The following is a 20592-nucleotide window of genomic DNA, read 5'->3' on the forward strand; positions in this document are numbered from 1 at the left end:
AGTGTTTTTTCCAGCTGGGAGGGCCCTCTACAGAGATGTGATACTGGAGACCTATACGAATCTGGTCTCTGGTTGTACATGCTGCTCCCCTTGGTATTTAGGGTCTGACCCATAGACCACCTTTCCTGTCTCAGTCATGGGATACCCCGCAGCCTCTGGGGTCAGTGACATCATCCTTGAAATTTGAGGGTTAAAGATTTGTAATCTGTTCACAGGTATGTTACATACCTGACAATTGAATAGTCTAAGCTAAATTATAAATGGGTAACTTACTTTGCCTTCCTTGAAGCAGTGTCAAGAGCATAGGCCTCTAATCAGACCACCTCATTATATACTTCTGTCCTTGTTCTAACCAGATGGATGGCTTGAAGGAAATTTCTGTCTACTGTGATTTTTAAATTTGGAGATCCATGTTTTAAGCATCTATTTGTTGTTTTTGTTTCCCCTCTGCCTATTTTTTGGTTTCTACCTCTCTATGATTGTTTGATTGACTGCTGGGCCCCAGCAGCTTCCTGATGTTAGTTCCCAGACCAGGGATCAAACCTGGACCCTCTGCACTGAGAGCACAGAGCCCTAACCATTAAACCACCAGAGGATACCAAGACTGCCCCTTTCAGGGCTAGCCAGTTCTTAGAGGTAACAGACTACTCGTAGGGGCTATTCCTTTCATCTGTACATTAAACAACCCCAAACCCCTAATAGAAACCCCTTCTCTTTCTGACTCTTATACGTCAATAGACTATACTTCTCATCCCCCTAACGGCCTGTGCCAGGCAAATAAGGACAGCCTCCATGCTCCAAGGCTTGACAGTATTCAGACTAGCCAATACCAAGCCGTTATCCTGCCTTGCCTCGCCGTTCCTGTCGAAAACAAGCTCTGGGTCGCGCTTTGTTTGCTTCTGTCCCCTGACCCGTCCCGGTCTTCCCCGCTGGGCCCTTTGCGATGTTCCCGTCTCAAGTTTCTAGGGATCTGTGGAGCGTAAATTTGCCCCTTTGTGTCAGTTATTACCATTTCTGAGTATCTTACTGTGGTAGATTCAACAGTTCCTGGGTATATTTCTAGAACACGCACGAAACATATTACAACGTCCTCGTAAGGGCCTACAAGGCTCTACACAGGGAGCCTGAAAGTGACACTGGGGATGAACACAAAGCAGCAGATGACAGAACTCCAGGGTCAGGATCCGAGTGTTATACTCCTTTCTGGTTTGCACGGAAGAAAACTACGTTACCCAGAAGTCTGAGCGCCGCGTGTTTGCGCCGGTACTGGGCCAAAGGCAGCTGAGGATGGGGGTGGGACTTCCGGGCCTTTTAATGCCTGTGCGTCATCAGTCGGTGTCCAGCGCGTGCCTGGGGCTGTAAGGACGGAAAAAGCGGCCCGGCCGCATTTCCCCGGCAGGAGCTGGAAAGGCCGGTGAGGAAGCTGTATCTCACCTCCGCGTCGGTCAGTGTACGAGCCTGACATCCCCCCCGGGTCCTCCGTCACGGGGGTGTCTCCTGAGCGCTCGCCGGGGTCCCGATCCATCCCCACAGCTCTGACGCGATAGCCTGGGCCTCTACGCCTGGGCTACTGAGGCTCGGAGAGCGAAGGTCCGCCTAAGCGTGGCCCGCCCTAGGCAGGATCCGGCCGGCGGGCGGTGGATCCTGGAGCCGCCTCTTTGGCCCCACGCTCTCCACAAGACCCCGCGATCGCGGCGGCGTGGATGGACCCGAGGCGGGTGAGTGGACGGCATTTTTAGCATTGCTGGTTCGGAGAGGACTCCTGGGCGAAGAGGAGGCTACGTAGCCGTCGGGTTTCTCATTGTCCTTGTTTATTTGCAACAAGAGGCTTGTCATTTATCCTCAATCTTAGCACCTTGCCTGTCTCGGTCAGGTGTGTCATCAGTGCGTGAAGGATAAATGAGGCTTTTGAGGTAGAAATTGCTAGGCAGTCAGTGTACAACTCTGAGACCTGGGTCTTGTTTTCAATAAACATCTCGCAACCTACTCCAGTACTCTTGCCTAGAAAATCCCATGGACGGAGAAGCGTTGTAGGCTACAGTCCACGGGGTCGCAAAGAGTCGGACATTACTGAGCGACTTCACTTTCACTTTCCATTAGCCTAAAGCTAAATAAACCCTTTGTCCGGAATTCCTGGACTGTGTCCTTAGTCTGATAAATTATCAGCACTCAGATCCAGGGAAGTAATTAACTTCTGTTCCATATGCCTGAGAGCAAAACAACTGGTGATCATTAATCTTAAACCCATATATCTGGTCCTTTGTAAAATGGCCAGGAGGCATGAAAAAGCGTGGCGACTTAATCCGAGGAGCAAGAGAAGCCATCAGATCAGATCAGATCAGATCAGTCGCTCAGTCGTGTCCGACTCTTTGCGACCCCATGAATCTCAGCACGCCAGGCCTCCCTGTCCATCACCAACTCCCGGAGTTCACTGAGACTCATGTCCATCGAGTCAGTGATGCCATCCAGCCATCTCATTCTCTGTCGTCCCCTTCTCCTCTTGCCCCCAATCCCTCCCAGCATCAGAGTCTTTTCCAATGAGTCAACTCTTCCCATCAGGTGGCCAAAGTGTTGGAGTTTCAGCTTTAGGATCATTCCTTCCAAAGAAGTCCCAGGGCTGATCTCCTTCAGAATGGACTGGTTGGATCTCCTTGCAGTCCAAGGGACTCTCAAGAGTCTTCTCCAACACCACAGTTCAAAAGCATCAATTCTTCGGCACTCAGCCTTCTTCACAGTCCAACTCTCACATCCATACATGACCACTGGAAAAACTATAGCCTTGACTAGATGGACCTTTGTTGGCAAAGTAATGTCTATGCTTTTAAATATGCGATCTAGGTTGGTCATAACTTTCCTTCCCAGGAGTAAGCGTCTTTTAATTTCATGGCTGCAGTCACCATCTGCAGTGATTTTGGAGCCCCCCAAAATAAAGTCTGACACTGTTTCCACTGTTTCCCCATCTATTTCCCATGAAGTGATGGGACCAGATGCCATGATCTTTGTTTTCTGAATGTTGAGCTTTAAGCCAACTTTTTCACTTTCCTCTTTCACTTTCTCAAGAGGGTTTTTAGTTCCTCTTCACTTTCTGCCATAAGAGTGGTGTCATCTGCATATCTGAGGTTATTGATATTTCTCCCGGCAATCTTGATTCCAGCTTGTGCTTCTTCCAGCCCAGCATTTCTCATGATGTAGTCTGCATATAAGTTAAAAAGCAGGGTGACAATATACAGCCTTGACGTACTCCTTTTCCTATTTGGAACCAGTCTGTTGTTCCATGTCCAGTTCTAACGTTTGTTTCCTGACCTGCATACACGTTTCTCAAGAGGCAAGTCAGGTGGTCTGGTATGGGACCACCGTATATACAAAATTAAATTTGTTTTAATTTTAGATACTTTACTAAATTTTGAGGTACTTTAAACTTCAGTGAATATGTATTTTATATGTGGCTGACCATCATCAGTTCAGTTCAGTTGCTCAGTCGTGTCCGACTCTTTGCGACCCGACCCCATGAACCGCAGCATGCCAGGCCTCCCTGTCCATCACCAACTCCCGGAGTTTACCTAAACTCATGTCCATTGAGTTGGTGATGCCATCTAACCATCTCATCTTTTGTTGTCCCATTCTCCTCCTGCCTTCAATCTTCCCCAATATCAGGGTCTTTTCAAATGAGTCAGCTCTTCACATCAGGCAGCCAAAATACTGGAGTTTCAGCTTCATTATCAGTCCTTCCAATGAACACCCAGGACTGATCTCCTTTAGGATGGACTGGTTAGATGTCCTTGCAGTCCAAGGGACTCTCAAGAGTCTTCTCCAACACCACAGTTCAAAAACGTCCATTCTTCAGCACTCAGCTTTCTTTATAGTCCAACTCTCACATCTGTACACGAATACTGGAAAAACCATAGCTCTGGTTAGGCGGACCTTTGTTGGCAAAGTAATGTCTCTGTTTTTTAATATGCTGTCTAGGTTGGTCATAGCTTTTCTTCCAAGGAGCAAGCATCTTTTAATTTTATGGCTGCAGTCAGCATCTGCAGTTATTTTGGAGCCCCCCCAAAATAAAGTCTGTCACAGTTTCCATTGTTTCCCCATCTATTTGCCATGAAGTGCTCGGACCAGATGCTGTCCGTGATCTTAGTTTTTTTAATGTTGAGTTTTAAGCCAGCTTTTTACTCTCCTCTTTCACTTTCATGAAGAGGCTCTTTATTTCCTCTTCGTTTCTGCCGGAAGAGTGATGTCATCTGTGTATCTGAGGTTACTGATATTTCTCCCAGCAGTCTTGACTCTAGGTTGTGCTTCACCCAGCCCAGCATTTCACACGATGTACTCTGCATATAAGTATTTAACTGCATATTTAAGTATTTAACTGTATAATTAACAATATACAGCCTCGACGTACTCCTTTCCCAATTTGGAACCAGTCTGTTGCTCCATGTCCAGTTCGAACTATTGCTTTTTGACCTGCGTACAGATTTATCAGGAGGCCAATAAGTTGGTCTGGTAGTCCCTTCTTTTTAATAATTTTCCACAGTTTATTGTGATCCACATAGTCAAAGGCTTTGGCATAGTCAATAAAGCAGAAGTAGATGTTTTTATAGAACTCTCTTGCTTTTTCTATGATCCAATGGCTGTTGACAATTTGATCTCAGGTTCCTCTGCATTTTCTAAATCCAGTTTGAACATCTGGAATTTCTCGGTTCATGTACTGTTGAAACCTGGCTTGGAGAACTTTGAGCATTACTTTGCTAACGTGTGAGATGAGTGCAATTGTGCAGTAGTTTGAACATTCTTTGGCATTGCCTTTCTTTGGGTTTGGAATGAAAACTGACCTTTTCCAGTCCTGTGGCCACTGCTGAGTTTTCCAAATTTGCTGACATATTGAGTGCAGCGCTTTCACAGCATTCAAAGCACAGAATGACACATCATTCTATCACCTCCACTAACTTTGTTCGTAGTGATGCTTCCTAAGGCGCATTTGACTTGACTTTCCAGGATGTCTGGCTCTAGGTGAGTGATCACACCATCATGGTTATCTGGGTCATTAAGATCTTTTTTCTATAGTGCGACTGTGTATTCTTGCTACCTTTTCTTAATATTCTCTGCTTCTATTAGGTCCATACAGTTTATGTCCTTTATTGAGCCCATCTTTGCATGAAATGTTCCCTTGGTATCTCTAATTTTCTTGAAGAGATCTCTAGTCTTTCCCATTCTGTTGGTTTCCTCTCTTTCTTTGCATTGATCACTGAGGAAGGCTTTCTTCTCTCTCCTTGCTATTCTTTGAAACTCTGTATTTAGATGGATATATCTTTCCTTTTCTCCTTTGCCTTTCACTTCTCTTTTCTCAGCTATTTGTAAGGCCTCCTCAGACAACCATTTTGCTTTTTCACATTTTTTTCTTTCTTGGGGATGGTCTTGATCACTGCCACCTGTACAATGTCACGAACCTCCATCCATAGTTCTTCAGACACTCTGTCTATGAGATCTAATTTCTTGGGTCTGTTTGTCACTTCCACTGTATAATCGTAAAGGATTTGATTTAGGTCATACCTGAATGGTCTAGTGGTTTTCCCTACTTTCTTCAATTTAAGTCTGAATTTGGCAATAAGGAGTTCATGGTCTTAGCCACAGTCAGCTCCAGGTCTTGTTTTTGCTGACTGTATAGAGCTTCTCCGTCTTTGGCTGCAAAGAATATAGTCAAAGTGATTTCGGTATTGACCATCTGGTGATGTCCATGTGTAGAGTCTTCTCTTGTGTTGTTGGAAAAGGGTGTTTACCATGACCAGTGCGTTCTCTTGGCAAAACTCTGTTAGCCTTTGGCCTGCTTCATTCTGTACTCCAAGGCCAAACTTGCCTGTTACTCTACATATCTCTTGACTTCCTACTTTTGCATTCCAGTCCCCTTGATGAAAAGGACATCTATTTTGGTGTTAGTTCTAGAAGGTCTTGTAGGTCTTCATAGAACCGTTCAACTTCAGCTTCTTCAGCATTAGTGGTTGGGGCATAGACTTGCATTACTGTGATATTGAATAGTTTACCTTGGAAACAAACAGAGATCATTCTCTCGTTTTTGAGATGCACCCAAGTGCTGAATTTCAGACTCTTGTTGACTATGAAGACTACTCCATTTCTTCTAAAGGGATTCTTTTCCCAGAGTAGTAGATATAATAGTCATCTGAATTAAATTCACTCACATCAGTCCATTTCAGTTCACTGATTCCTAAAATGTAGATGTTCATTCTTGCTGTCTCCTCGTTGACCACTTTCAATTTGCCTTGATTCATGGGCCTAAGGTTCCAGGTTCCTATGCAATATTGTTCTTTACAGCCTCGCACTTTACTTCCATCACAACTCATCCACAGCTGGGCCTTGTTTTTGCTTTTCGCTCAGCCTCTTCATTCTTTCTGGCGTTTTTTCTCCACTCTTATCCAATAGCATATTGGGCACCTACCACCTTAAGGCCTTCATCTTTCAGTGTCATATCATTTTGCCTTTTCATACTGTTTATGGGGTTCCCAAGGCAAGAATACTGAAGAGGTTTGCCATTCCCTTCTCCAGTGGGCCACGTTTTGTCAGAACTCTCCGCCATGACCCATCCATCTTGGGTGGCCCTACCCAGCATGGCTCATAGTTTCAATGAGTTAAACAAGGCTGTGATCTGTGTGATCAGTTTGATTAGTTTTCCGTGATTCAGTGTGGTGGCTTTTCTTGTTTTGGAGCACAGGCTCAGTGGTTGTGGTGCACGGGCTTAGTGGCTCCAAGGCATGAAGGGAAGGGATCTTCCAAGGCCAGGGATTAAACCCTTGTCCCTTGCATTGCAAGGTGGATTCTTAACCACTGGACCCTCAGGGAGGCCCTATTGCAGCTCTTAAGTAGCAGAAACTAACAAACGGTAGGTCACACCACAGCCTGTACGTTCACTCTCTCCTCTGGAACCGTGCATGGAGTGCCTGGAGATGATACCCATAAAGTAAACTTTGCAAGCCAGGCAGGCTTCTTTCTGGTAGACAGTTTTGGCCTGAGCCAGGAACATAGCATTTCGGGAGGTGGAAGTGTGTGGACCAAAGGCAAAGCATGCTGGCTGTTCCGGAAGCCCTCAGAGGGTCTACACAATTGCCAGGATCCTCCCCGCTCCCCCATCTGCTGAGACATGTGAGAAAGATACGATCTTTTCTAGCAAAGGAGAAGTTATAAGAAATAAAAAGCGGTTCATTCTTAGGACACTTGAACAGAAAGGTGTATACCCGGCTTATAAATAAGATTCCTAAAATGGCAGCTAGTTGCCAATCCTTTGTTCTTTTCACTCCCTGATTCTCCTTCCTCACCAGGACGTTTCGGCGGGCTAATTTCACGGGCTTTATCCTGGACATGAGGAAAGAACTAAAAGGGTGGGGAAAATAGTTACTATAAATCATCCAATCAAAAACTTAGATGGCCTCCGGGAAGATTGTAACTGTGTCACTCTCAGCCTGTGAGCGGCTGGAGGAGGGAACCTGCATTTTAGGAATGAAAACAGCAGATTTCCCACTCCGTGTGCTTACTCCCAGTCTTTTGTAGCGCACCCTTCTACAGAAGTAAAGACTGCCTTACGGAGCCATCTTTGATTGTCTGTCTTACTCCCGCAATACTGTTTGAGAGCATTTCCAGCAGGCGTGTCCTGGGAGGGCCAGACAGTGCGCTCATTTGCTGGAGGCTCCATCCTGCTCAGCCAGGACAGACAGACAGCCCATCCGAGGCCTGACTACAGCCTGCATCGTCCTCCTCAGTTCCTGGTCCCTGGTCCCGAGGCATTTCCTCCGGGACACGTACTGTCAGGTCTCAGGTAGAGATGAGCAGGGGTGGCTCCTGTGGATTCTCCCTGGGAGTCTCCAGGATTCAGACAGCAACGGGAGCCCGTCCAGGCCCGTCCACTTCATGGAGGTATCACCGCCTTGGGTCACGCTCCTATGAGGTGGGCGATGATGAGTCTGCTCTTCTGCCCACGTCTGCAGAACTACTTTCAGCGGTGGCTGAAGTGAATATAACTTCGAAGTTTACTTAAAACATCTCACGTCTTCGTTAACTGGGTTTTACTCTGCCAGTGGGTCAAGGGAACCTGGGTTTAAATCCCGCCTCTGCTCTCAGCTCATGTAAACTCTGGGTGAGCTGGTTGAGCTCCCTGGGCTTCAGATCCCATTACTAACATGAATTTGATGGCAGCACTGGCCCCATGGGGGTCAGTAGCCAGTCATGTGGCCAGTCACCCAGTGTTTCTGCTATAAATATTTTTTCTTTCGTTCTCATAAATGTTATCATTCAATGAGAGTCTTTGTGTTGACTCAGAAATTATTCAAGGTTCAGAGAAAGTAAGCGCGGCCCCAAGTTCGTTCCACAGGCAACTGTTGATTTAGGACTTTGGATTCAGACCTCAGAAACGGGCTTCAGAGCTGGGGACTCTCAGTCACTTCAACAAAACATGCAAAGCGCTCGCCATGAGGCAGGCACGCAGTGGGGACCGTTGGGGCCTGTGTGCTGTCACTGTGATCATTATTGGTGCTGGGATTTCATGTACATTTGCACCCTTTTTCTTTCTCATTTTTCTGACATCGTTGTGCCCTTAACCCTCTGTGCCCCACAGCCCCTGCAAACGGTGCTGACCTCGTGTCGTTCTCCATCGGCTCTCGCACGGGAGGCTCCCATCTCCTCTGTGGCTGCAGTCAGCCCTGGGTGGCAGCCGCCGCCTTGTGTCCCGCGCCGAGCGCAGCCCGTAGGAGGTGTCCAGTCTCTGTGCCTTCGCCATGGAGAGGAATGGGCTCTGATCCCACCACGAGCCCCGAGACCAACCCCGCTGCCTCTTGACTTTCCAGGTGCCTGTTACTTACGAGGACGTGGCTGTGACTTTCACCCAGGAGGAGTGGGGGCATCTGGGCCCCATGCAGAGGACACTGTACTGGGAGGTGATGCTGGAGACCTGCAGGCTCCTGGTGTCTCTGGGTAAGGCCCCCCACTCTGCTTCTCTTCTCCCTCTGGCTCCAGGTCCAGCGGTCTGAGAAAGCCTCTGCGGCCCAGCCAGCCTCCTCCCCCAGAGCTTCAGTTGTTTTCTGTTCTCAGCCCTTCCTGCCTAGACCTCGTAGGTCTCACTGAGGGAGGGTTGGACCAGAAGCCTAATTTGCCTTTGGTCACAGCCCAAGGAGAAGGGTGTGTTGGGACAGAATGGGGGCATCTCACAGAACCCGGAGGTCGGAATTCCCGCTGGGCTGCCTAAGGGGCCGATGCAGTGACTTAGAGAAGCGTGTTCTGCCCTGGCTTCTGGGGCTCCCGTTCTGCCTTTCTGTGGGTTCGCCGTGTCGCTTTCTTTTTGCAGTGCTTCCTTTTTCTTTTGCCGCTGCAGCTACTTTACAGAAGGAAGTAAGTCTCCAAGTGCTTGCTCTCTGATGCCTGCACCCCCTACCTCTGTTTCCTTCCGCATGTCTGTCTTGTGCCTGTGTTCATGCTCTCCTCGTGTCCTTCTCCCACACACTGTCCTCAGAAGGTAAGGAAAGTAGGGCTGTTGGCATGAGTCCCTCAGAAAGCTTGATCCACTCAGAAGGCACATGTTGATCGTGAACAGCTCTCCTTGCATTTTTTGGTGGCGTGAGTCCTTTCTTTTGTGAAATCTTGACAAGAGTAAGTGATACTTGATGTTTGTACACGTGTCTCTATTTGATCCAATCACGGTGTGGGATTCCCACCCCAAGTTTTTATTTTTAGTAGTTTGTGAAATACTGAATTCAGGTGTCCCCAGGTCCGCCCCCGCCTCCAGCCCCATTTCCTGCGCTCTGACTCCCCTGCTCGTGTCACCCTCTCCCCACCACAGCCACTCGTCTGAGGCTGCTGGCCTCACACCCACCGTTTGCCGTTTCCCTCTTACTGGAGCACTTGGGAGACCAGGTCTGGTGTGAGGCCCCTGGCAGCGAATCCCTGCTCTGCTGCCCTGTCCGTGAGCGGTGTGTCCCTGGGCAAGTGACTGAACGCTGCTGTGGGTCCATTATCGCATAGGCAGTATCTCCTGAAGTAACACAGCGTCTTCCTCCCATGGCCAGCAGTCCTGAGGGTGAGCGAGTGCGGGTTAGCCGATGTGGACCCCCGCTGCTGTCACTGCCGTTAATGACGTCATCACCCTCCTTGTCAGGGTCATACGCTTGGACTCAGCATTTTCTGAAACAGTGCTGGGTAGCTCTGTACTTAAATAGGCCGGGTGCCAGAGGTGAGTAGACCTCCATTCATGTCATGGCTGCAGCGGGTCATTTCATCTGCCTGAGCCCCCGTTTCTTTATCTGTAAAATGGTGCTTATTGCAGTATGTACTTAACGTGGGTGCTGTAAGGAAATCCTGCAATAGAATTTTTCATGCAAGGTCCACAAGGACGGTCAAAATAGTACTTTGCTTAGGACCTAAAAGGACACAGATCTGTGCAGACATTTACCTTGTTCTTGAATGAACAGACTCAATATTTTAGATACGTATGTCGTTTCTTTTCTAAATTAGTTCGTAAACTTAATTCTTTTTTTTAATGCATTTAAATTAAATTGCTTGGCATAGTCCCTGGAATATGGTTATACCTGTAAATAATGTTTTTTTAAGACTTTTTTTAAAGTCAGTTTTAGGGTCACAAAATTGAGAGGAAGTACAGAGATTTCCCACAGTCAGCTCCCTGCACTGGTGCATGGGTTGTTGTTTAGGCACTCAGTCATGTCCGACTCTTTGTGACCCCATGGACTGTAGCCCACCAGGCTCCTCTGTCCATGGGATTCTCCAGGCAGGAATATTGGAGTGGGCTGCCATTTCCTCCTCCTAGGGATCATAGCCTCTTTCATTATCTGTGTTCTCCCTACATGGTACATTCGTTACAGCTGATGTATCTACATTAACACATAATGACATGAGGTCCATAGTGTGCATTAGGGTTTACTCTTGGTAGTCAGTGAGTTTGGATGGATGACATGTATCCACCATAGTATCGTACAGATTATTTTTGTGGCCCTAAAAGTCCTCTCTGTTCACCCCCAACCCTCACCAGCCACTGATCTTTTTTGACTGTCTTCATTTGTATTTTCCAGAATGTCACATAGCTGTAATCTTATAGTACTTAGGCTTTTCAGATTGGCTTCTTTCACTCAGTGACGGGCACCTGTTTCTTCACGTCCTTTCATGGCTTTTTGATGCTGAGTGATATTGTCTGGATGTGCCATAGTTCATCCACTTACCCACTGAAGAAATCTAAAGTGAAAGTGAAAGTCGCTCAGTCGTGTCCGACTCTTTGGGACCCCATGGACTGTCCACGGAACTCTCCAGGCCAGAATCCTGGAGTGGGTAGACTTTCCCTTCTCCAGGGGATCTTCCCAACCCAGGGATCAAACCCAGGTCTCCCACACTGCAGGCAGATTCTTTACCAGCTGAGCCACAGGGAAGCACATCTAGGTTGCTTCCAAATTTTGGCAGTTATGAGAAAAGCTGCTGTAAATGTCCGTGTGCAGGCGGGCAGGTTTTTAGGCAGACGTAGGTTTTCAGGACCTTTGGGTAAAGAGTGAGGACTATGATCGATGGACCCTGTGGTGAAGGTATGTTTAGTTTTTTTGAGAACCCACCAGACTTCAGAATGGTGGCATCATTTACATTCCCACCAGCTTGGAATGAGGGTTCCTGGAGCTCAGCATCCTCCACAGCCTTTGGTGTTGTCAGTGTTCCTGTTTTACCCCTTCTCGTAGGTGTGCGCTGGTGTCTAGTTTTAATTTGCATTTCCCTGATGACAGTCTAAAGGAAATCAGTCCTGAATATTCATTGGAAGGACTGATGCTGAAGCTGAAGCTCCAATACTTTGGTCACAGGATGTGAAGAACTTAACTCATTGGAAAAGACCCTGATGCTGGGAAAGATTGAAGGTGGGAGGAGAAGGGGACGACAGAGGATGACATGGTTGGATGGCATCACCGACTCGATGCACACGAGTTTGAGCAAACTCTGAGAGTTGGTGATGGACAGGGAGGCCTGGCGTGCTGCAGTCCGTGGGGTCGCAAAGAGTCGGACAGAACTGAGCGCCTTAACGTACGACAGTCTGTGGAGCGTCTTTTCATACGCTTATTCGCCATCTGTATGTTGTCTTTGGTGAGACGTCTTTTAAGGTCTTTGTTCTTGCCTTTGGGGAGGTGTCTGATAAGGTATTTGGCTCATTTTTAAATGGGGTTGTTTTCTTACTGTCTAATTTTAAGAAATATTTGTATTTTTGGACAACTGTCTTTTATCAGGTATGTCTTTTGCAAATATTTTCTGCTATCTGTGTGTGGCTTGTCCTCTCATATCTTTTGGCAGAGCAGAAGTTTATAATTTTTATGAAGTGCAGCTTATCCATCATTTCCTTCATGGGTTATGCCTTTGGTGTTATATCTAGGAAGGTATCATGTACCTATAGTCACCTAGGTTTTCTCCTATAATATCTTACAGGAGTTTTATGGGTTTGTGTTACATTTAGATCTGTGATCCACTTTGAGTTAATTTTTATGAAGGGGATAAGGTCTCTGGGATAAGCCACAGTTCAGTGAAATCTTCTCAGGAAGTGACATTTGAGCTGAGACCCAAAGAATGAATAGTAAGCTAGTCGGAGCAAACTGGGAAAAAACAGCCTTCCAGCTGCCAGGACAGCACATGCAAAGGCCCTGAGGTCACAGGGGGCATGACTCCTGACAGCCAAAGGGCAGACTCCTTAATTTGCATTGCCCTGTCCCTGAGCACATAAGCAGATGGGGTGAACATCTGCCTAGTGATGACTGGTGAGTCCTGGGCTCTGCTTTAGGATCTGCAGGTGCACTTTCTGTGTGGGTCCCGGTCCCTCCGCCAGCGACTTCTCTGCATCCCTGACCCCCTCATTGTTGATGTGTGTTTGGTTGCACATGACAGACCAGCTTCAGGCAGTCTGTGCCCAAAGGAAATGCATCATGTTGTCTAAGAAGCTCAGAGGGGACGCTGGCTCCCAGGTGGGGGAGCCAACCCAGGCGTCCATTTCTCCACATCCTTGGTCCCGGTGTGCAGGCCAGTCGCCTACAGACCTCGCGAGATGCTTCCCGAGGGCAGGAGCAGCTGACATGGTCACCTGTGGGCCTTAGCTGCCGTCTATGGGACGATGGAGACCAGACTCCACAGCTGCCAGGTTGGCCGCCAGCACCTGGGGAGCGTTTAAGTCCACTGGTACTTGGACCTCTCCCCACAGACTTTGTCTGACCTGTTCTGTGCTGGTAACGGGACACCCTGGGTGTTCCTGGTGTTCAGGGAGGCAGAGGAGGACCCTGACTCCACTGAATTAGGTAAAGTCTTCAGGAAATAGTCTGAGCAGTGCAGGGTTCTGGGGATCGGGGAGGGGTCCTGTCTGGGCAGCTGGCAGTCACATCTGCCGTCTTTGGGGACTGAGGGTGGTGTTCTCACATGTTTCCCAGGCGCAGGGTTCTGTTTGCCTGGAGGGGAGCAGCCACATGTTGGGGTCTCTTCCAAACCCTGCAGTCCTGGTCTCGGTTGAGAGGCTTCTTTCTTCTTCCCACATATTCCCCACATTGTCTTTTTTTCTCTGTGAACAGGATGTCCTTTGCCTGAGCCAGATCTGATCTCCCCAGTGGAGCCCGGCCCTGAGTCACAGACATCAAGGAGCGGGCCCACCCCCAGCTCCTGCTCGGGTGAGTACCCACAGCTGGCTAGGGGGGTCACAGCCCGTCCGCTCTGTGAGAATGTTCTTGTCATGGCCACTCTGGGCGCGCAAGGTCCCTGCCGCCTTTGAACCCGTGCTTGCCCTGCCCTGCGACGCTGCCGGGAGGTGTGGGGTGTGTCAGGTCAGTTCAGGCTCTCGGCTCCATGAGCGTGGGCTTACAGACTAGGTGTCACGCAGCACACAGCCTTGCGGCCCAAGGGTGCTCCGTGGTCTTCGTATGTGAGTTTGGCCCAGGTAAACCCAGCTGCTCGAACCAATCTCCACGGCACAGTGTACGGAAAAGGGCTCTTCTTGAGCCAAGGACCGCGTGGGTCCGTGGGATCTGTGAGCAGGCAGTTCTTCAGGGAGGCTGCCTTCCGTCATTCGTGTGGGCCCTCCAGGGTTCCTGGCATCCTGCAGCTGGCGCAGGGGTGACAGGAGAAGGGAAGGTGTCACAGCCATTGCCAACACCGTGTTTTCCCTCACATTCCACTGACTCGAAACTTGACCTTGTCATCTGGTACCCGGGGCTGGGAAGAGAGGCTGCATGTGCCCACGGAGACGAAAGACACGGTTTGGTGAGCGTGGTTTGTTACACTCTGTCCGGTTCAGGAAAACTGCAGTTGTGGTTTCTGCCTCATTGGGTGGTTAGAGGATGTACTGGATTGTGTGTGAAATTGCTCCTCACTGGGCCTGACCGTAGAGTGGCTCAGCAGACGTGAGCTGTTGGTGTCATGGGACTACTGCTCTTGAGTCAGGGCAGTGTCTCACGTTTCCTCCTGGACAGCAGGAGCCATTCTCACCTTCTCCACCACCGACGCTCCCCGCATTGAGCGGACAGAGGCAACCCCTTGCTCTCGTCTTCTGTCCTCTTTGCCTAAACCTCAAGGCTCCTCACACTGAACACGCCCAAGAGAGAGCTCGGACCTTGCCCACTCCCCCTGCCTCGCGTGCAGGTCAGGAGGCAGGCGCACCTCACACGGCTCCTCGGCACCCCTGTCTCTACCAGTGCCTCCGTCCAGGGGCACCAAGCCCTGGCCGTTGGGCACGCACGCCTCTAGTCCGTCACCTCCACCAGCTGTATGAGACCCGGCCCCACCCTCAGTCCAGGCTTTCGGCTTCTGCCTGGGTGGTGCCAGCACGCTCCTGGCTGCTCTCCCTGCCTCTGCTGTGCCCCTTTGTCTGTCTGTCCTGTCTCCCACACTGACCCCCACAGCCTCTCCCCAGGCCCCGAGGCCTCAGCCCATCTTCATGTCAAAAATAGAGCCTGGCCCTTGTGCTGCTCCATCCTTAATGCTCCCCTTCACGGAGTGTCCTCTGTGTGGCTTCCGTCCTCGCCTCCCGCTGGCTGCTGTTTCCACACGGTGATGTCTGTGTTCCAGTACTGCTCTCTCACCCTCTCCCTGCCCCGTTTCCACATGTCTGTTCTCTGTGCCTGAGTCTCCATTGCTGTCCTGCATACAGGATCATCTTTTTGTTCTTAAATGACTCTCCAAGGTTAACCCACACGTTCGTGGTCTCCCACCTTCAGTTGGCATGCTTCCCGGTTAGGCCGGTGCACACACTGGACTACTCCATAATGAAAAGTTGCGTCTGATTGACTGACGTTTTTGCCGTGTCTGGCCCTCTGCTGCCCACGGCATAGGCGGTGTGTTGCTTCGTCTTCACAGCGGTCCTACAAGTTCTCGCTTTAGCTTTAATTTTCAAAAGAGGGAAATGAAGGCCTATGACATTTGAGTACCTTGCCAGATGCCATAAAGCTAACGTTGAGTTCTTTTGGAATTCGGGCCTAGGTTTTTGTGGTCAGAGACCATAATACTCACATGACCTCTAACTTCTGTTTGGTGGAGCCCAGGTACAGGTTTCACTTCATCGTTCTATGGGCTCATTGTCGTCACTGATTCATGAATGACCTTGACTGATTGATGTAGGAATGAAATTATTTCTCTGCTCATTCATTTCTTTTTGAACATAATGCACTTAACATCCCTAGACTCCAGTACGAGAACCTTGCTCATGCCCTCCTGTCTCAGCGTGGGCTGCTGTGAAAAGAAAGCCACAGCCCAGGCAGCTCAAGCAGCAGACTTGTGTCTGTCAGTTCAGGAGTCTGGGAAGACTGGATCAAGGTGCTGGCAGATCCCGGCTGAGGAGGGCCCGCTCTTCTGTGTGCAGATGACAGCTTTCTCATCCTGTCCTCATGAGCAAGCTGTCTCCTCTTTCTTCTCGTAAGGACACTAATCCCATCTCAGGAACCCTCCTCTCTCCAACCTTGTGTTCTCATGCAGGGCAGCTCCTTGGTTCTGGAAGACTGTGTGTGTGTTCGTTCTCTTTCCTAAGGCTGAAAGAACCTCCTAATTTTCTCTACCACATCCGTAGGTCTGCCCTTACCAGGAAGCCTCCGCAGCCCATTCTTGTCTCCCATCTGGGAGCTCTGGGTACCCTTTGCTGGCTCCCCTGTGCAGAGCACCATGAGGTGTGGTTTGGAGCACACTCACCACACGCAGTGTCGTCAGCCCTCTGTCTGCCCTCCTAGTCTCCAGACATTCTGTCCCCTGTCCATACTCTCCCCCTGGGCTTTCCCTTAAAAATTTTCAAGAATTCAAACAGGAGAAAGAAAGAAATTGCAAACCTGAGTTTCAGAGACCTGAAAAGACAGCAGGCTGAAAAGACGGCCACTGTCTTCATCCGACTCTCACTGCCACGGTGATTTAGTTTCTTCTACACTGCCATCACTTACGAGCCTTTTTGTGTATTGTCTTCCCTCCAGGTGACAACACAAAACCTGAGACCCCACAGCCTGCCCCTTCCCACCCAGCCCCATCTGAGGAAGTCTCGCCCCAGAAACGACCAAGTCAGCGGGCCTCAGGGCACTCCCAGCTGGAGCAAACCAAGGATGCAGATAGGCCATTGGAGATGCGGGAAGGTCCCCTAAGACCAGGGACAGGCCCCCAGGGGAAGGAACTCCCTGGGAAAGTAAACCCTGATCATCATGGTTTAGGGACAGATGACTGTCTGCCCTCGAGGACTGCACAGCAGCGAGTCCCTCCAGGAGACATTCTTTATGAACGGGAGTCACGTGGGCTGGTGAAAGGACCCCTGACTCATGAAGGGAACTTCCCCTGTAAGTGTGGGGAATGTGGGAAAGCTTTTAACACACATGGCTTCCTTGTTCGACACGAGCAGCTTCACTCTGGAGTGAAGCCCTATGGATGCACAGAGTATGGGAGAGCCTTCAGCAAGAGCACACACCTCCTCCAGCACCACCTGATCCCCACCAGGGAGAAGCCCTATGAGTGCAGTGAGTGTGGGAAGGCCTTCCACCGCAGGTCACAGCTCACAACGCATCAGCTGATCCACACCGGGGAGAAGCCCTATGAGTGCAGTGAGTGTGGGAAGGGTTTCTGTGACAGCACTAGACTCATTAAGCACTCCATCATCCACACCGGGGAGAAGCCCTACAACTGCCTCGAGTGCGGGAAGGCCTTCTACCGCAAGTCGTACCTCAAGGAGCACCAGCGGATCCACACCGGGGAGAAGCCCTATGTGTGCACCGAGTGTGGAAGGGCCTTCGTCTACTGCTCCACTTTCATCTTACATAAAAGGGCCCACACTGGAGAGAAACCCTATGGATGCAAAGAATGTGGGAAGGCCTTCAGCAGTCGGTCAAGCCTTAGCCGGCACTTCACCATCCACAGTGCAGAGAAGCCCTACAAGTGCACGGAGTGTGGGAAGGCCTTCAACCGCAGAGCATACCTCAGCAGCCACCAGCGGATTCACAGTGGAGAGAAGCCCTACACATGCGTGGAATGTAGGAAGACCTTCTGGTGGAGCTCAAGCCTTGTTCGACACTCCATCATCCACACTGGAGAGAAGCCATGTGAGTGAAGCGAGTGTGGAAAGACCTTAAGTCGCAGCTCATCCCTCACTCAGCGTCAAAGGGTTCATACTGGGGGAAGCCCTGTCAGTGTGACAGATGTGGGACAACCCCGCACACTTACCTCGTTCCATGTTTAGAGTTGAACCTCTAAGAACTCTTTCTGGGGAAAGACTTCTGCATGTAACCCCTGAGGAAAATCTTTTGCCAAGGAAACATCTTACTCAGAATCTGATCATTCATACCAAAGAGAAATCCCCTCATTTTTCTTCCCTGTGAGAAAATCTATTTGCAGGATATCAGTTGTCATCTAAAGAATCAGGTTAGAAATGGAGTCAGCCTAGAAACTTATTCTATATCTGAAAATTCACACGGGAGAGTGAGCCAATCTTTATTGTGCACTTAGCAAAGCCTTCAGGCACATCTTCCTCCTCAGTTTACACTGCAAAATTATCTCGGGTATTTAAACAAAAGAGGAAGAGACATGGAAGAGAAGAAGAAGTGCAAACACAGCTTTCAGATTTCCATGACGAGCCTGTGGCAGTTTGTCGTCCCTTAGTTTACCTGAGGTAAGAGGAGTGTTGTTGCAGAGATCAGAGGGCCGCGTTCCTTCTGTTTTATCTTGTATACACACGCGCTCCTGTCCACTGTCGGGAGAGTTAAACAGCTGAGGGTGCATCTGAAAAGATTCACTGAAAGTCACTTTTGCTTCCCTAGTAGCTCAGACAGTGAAGCATCCGCCTGCAATGCAGGAGACCCGGGTTTGATCCCTGGGTTGGGAAGAGCCTCTGGAGCAGGAACTGGCAACCCACTGCACTATCCTTGCCCAGAGAATTTCATGGACAGAGGAGCCTGGCAGGCTACAGTCTGGGGGGTTGCAAAGAGTCAGACACGACTGCGCAGCTAACACACACAGCTTTGTTCTACAGCATTGTCTCTACCCTTGAGTAGCCTGTATCTTTATGAGAAATATGAAGGCTTGACTTACAATACACTTTAATATTTAAGGAGATAAAGATATATGTATGGATGAACCCATTTTACTGAAATGATTGATATTTTTGAAACATAATGTGTCATGTGTCTTTAACCAGCTGGCACTCATACTTAATCTATTTATCTTTTTATTTGTTGTAGGGTGAGGAGGACAGTATAACTGTGCAACCTTCCCAGATGAATCCCAGTTCTTCCCTCTGATTCTTCTTAGGCTTCACGAACACTTCAGTGATTTTCTAGAAGTTGAATTGCAGCCACAACAGAACAAAACACACAGCTAAACTAAGCTAAATGATAGCACTACATTGAGAAGGAATCTCATTTTTCATCTTACAAAAGATTGTGCGAAGATTCACTGTCAAGTAAAGTGACTAGAATTTCACCGACTGAAACGAGCTTGTGTCAGTACAGCTACAGGTGAGTTCCACATATGTTGCCATTGGCTTAGTCCCAGTGTAAGGACTGATGACTAATGTCATTGGTCAGGGTATTTTGAGATTCCTTCCTTTTATTTTTTTAAGCAACATGTGATAGTATTATTACCTCACATTAAGAAATATACTGTACAGAAAGGCATAAAAATAATCACGTATTCACTCTGAACCTTCTCAGGGCTTTTCAAATGACTCGATGTCTAGTTCTGTATGGCCGTCGTAGGCCATGTCATTTCTGTTGTGTTAATCTATGGCGTTATTGTGAAGGCCACTCTTCATGCTTTTCATGTCTTGTCTAAGAAGTCTTCAGCAAGCTCTAGGTTCTTAAATCTCTGATACACGTTGAGTTGCTTTTTGTGTTAACCACGTGCAGTTTAGCTTGTGTTTGTCTTGCTAAGGATGTTCGGTTGTTCTGGCACCATTTGAATAGTTGAAAAGACTGTCCTGCCTCTGTTGAATTGAACTTAGTGAAAAAAAAATCTGTTGGGCATATTAATTTTTGGACTGTTTCTGAGTTCTTTATGTTATCCTACTGATCTGTGTATTTAAACCTCTGTCAATACATTATCTTGAATACTGTAGCTATCATTAAATCTTAAAATTGGATAAAGTACTTCCATCTTCTTTATGGTTTTTTTTTTCTTTATAGTTTTTAAAATTGATTTAGCTTCCCATGTCAATTTTTCCTTTGGTTTTCTGTTTAAGTTTTAACATGTGCTGGTCTATATATTAAAAACATCTCGTAGATTTTTATAGAAATTCCATTAATCTATGGATCATTTTTGGTGAGATTTGGCATCTTTATTATGTTGAGTATTCCACTCCATGAACATGGTATGTCTCTTCATTTATTTGGATCTCTGATTTATTTCATAAGTGTTTTATAATTTTCAGCTTACAGATCCTGAGCATATTTTGTTAGGTTTTTATTGAGTTTTTAACTTCAGTTTTATCATTGTCATTACTGTTGTTGAGAAATATAATTAATTTTTATATGTTGACTTTGTATCCTATGCCCTTGCTGGACCCATTTATTAGTTCCAGCAAGTTTTTTCTGGGCAGATTCCTCAGGATTTTCTTCATAAGCAATAAGTTATCTATCTGCACCTCAGCTCAGATGGTAAAGAACTTGCCTGCAATGCAGGGGGCCCAGGTTCAATCACTGGGTTGGGAAGATCCCTGGAGCAGGAAAGTGGCAAGCCATTCCAGTATTCTTGCCTGGGAAATCCATGCAGAGAGGAACTTGGTGGGCTGCAGTCCCTGGAGTCACAAAGAGTTGGACACAACTGAGCGAATAACACCTGTGAATAGTGAGCATCTTATTTCTTCTTCCTTAGGTGTATCCCTTTTATTTCCTTTTTCTTTCTTTATTCTGCTAGCCAGAACTTCCAGTACAATGTTGAATAGAAATGATGAAAGAGGACACCCATGTCTTGTTCTTAATGTTAAGGGGAAAGCATTCAGTGTTGCTTGATCATTAAATAAGATGACAGTATGGGATTTTATGTAGATGTTTTAAAACCAAGTTTGGTAGGTTTCCCTCCTCATTTGCAAAGACCTTTCATTATGAATTGGTGTTGAATTTTGTCAAATACCTTTTCTCT

At 48.1% G+C, this 20592-nt stretch overlaps 1 protein-coding gene across 2 annotated transcripts; it reads left to right on the forward strand.

The window, feature by feature from the left end:
• The first annotated feature begins 88 nt into the window (after positions 1 to 88).
• Positions 89 to 19601, forward strand: LOC139177329 (zinc finger protein 805-like). Of its 2 annotated transcripts, none has more exons than XR_011561804.1 (5): positions 89 to 1718; positions 8841 to 8967; positions 13578 to 13673; positions 16452 to 18127; positions 18696 to 19601. XR_011561804.1 is itself a non-coding variant. In XM_070772383.1 (5 exons), the coding sequence occupies exons 1-5, from the start codon at positions 1704 to 1706 to the stop codon at positions 18698 to 18700; spliced, it is 1353 nt and encodes a 450-aa protein (XP_070628484.1). In that variant the 5' UTR covers positions 89 to 1703; the 3' UTR covers positions 18701 to 19601. The 2 variants fall into 2 exon arrangements, 1 of the variants encoding a protein (XP_070628484.1); XM_070772383.1 differs by having other exon boundaries at positions 16452 to 17561.
• Positions 19602 to 20592: the final 991 nt, after the last annotated feature.

The sequence above is a fragment of the Bos indicus genome, chromosome 18, assembly GCF_029378745.1.
Source record: "Bos indicus isolate NIAB-ARS_2022 breed Sahiwal x Tharparkar chromosome 18, NIAB-ARS_B.indTharparkar_mat_pri_1.0, whole genome shotgun sequence".
In the NCBI taxonomy this organism is placed as follows: domain Eukaryota; kingdom Metazoa; phylum Chordata; class Mammalia; order Artiodactyla; family Bovidae; genus Bos; species Bos indicus.

Bases quoted from the DNA above. Each gene is read 5' to 3' on its own strand.
- LOC139177329 (XM_070772383.1), top strand. The intron at 8,968-13,577 runs GTAAGGCCCCCC...CTCTGTGAACAG, and splicing joins CAGGCTCCTGGTGTCTCTGG to GATGTCCTTTGCCTGAGCCA. The intron at 13,674-16,451 runs GTGAGTACCCAC...TCTTCCCTCCAG, and splicing joins CACCCCCAGCTCCTGCTCGG to GTGACAACACAAAACCTGAG.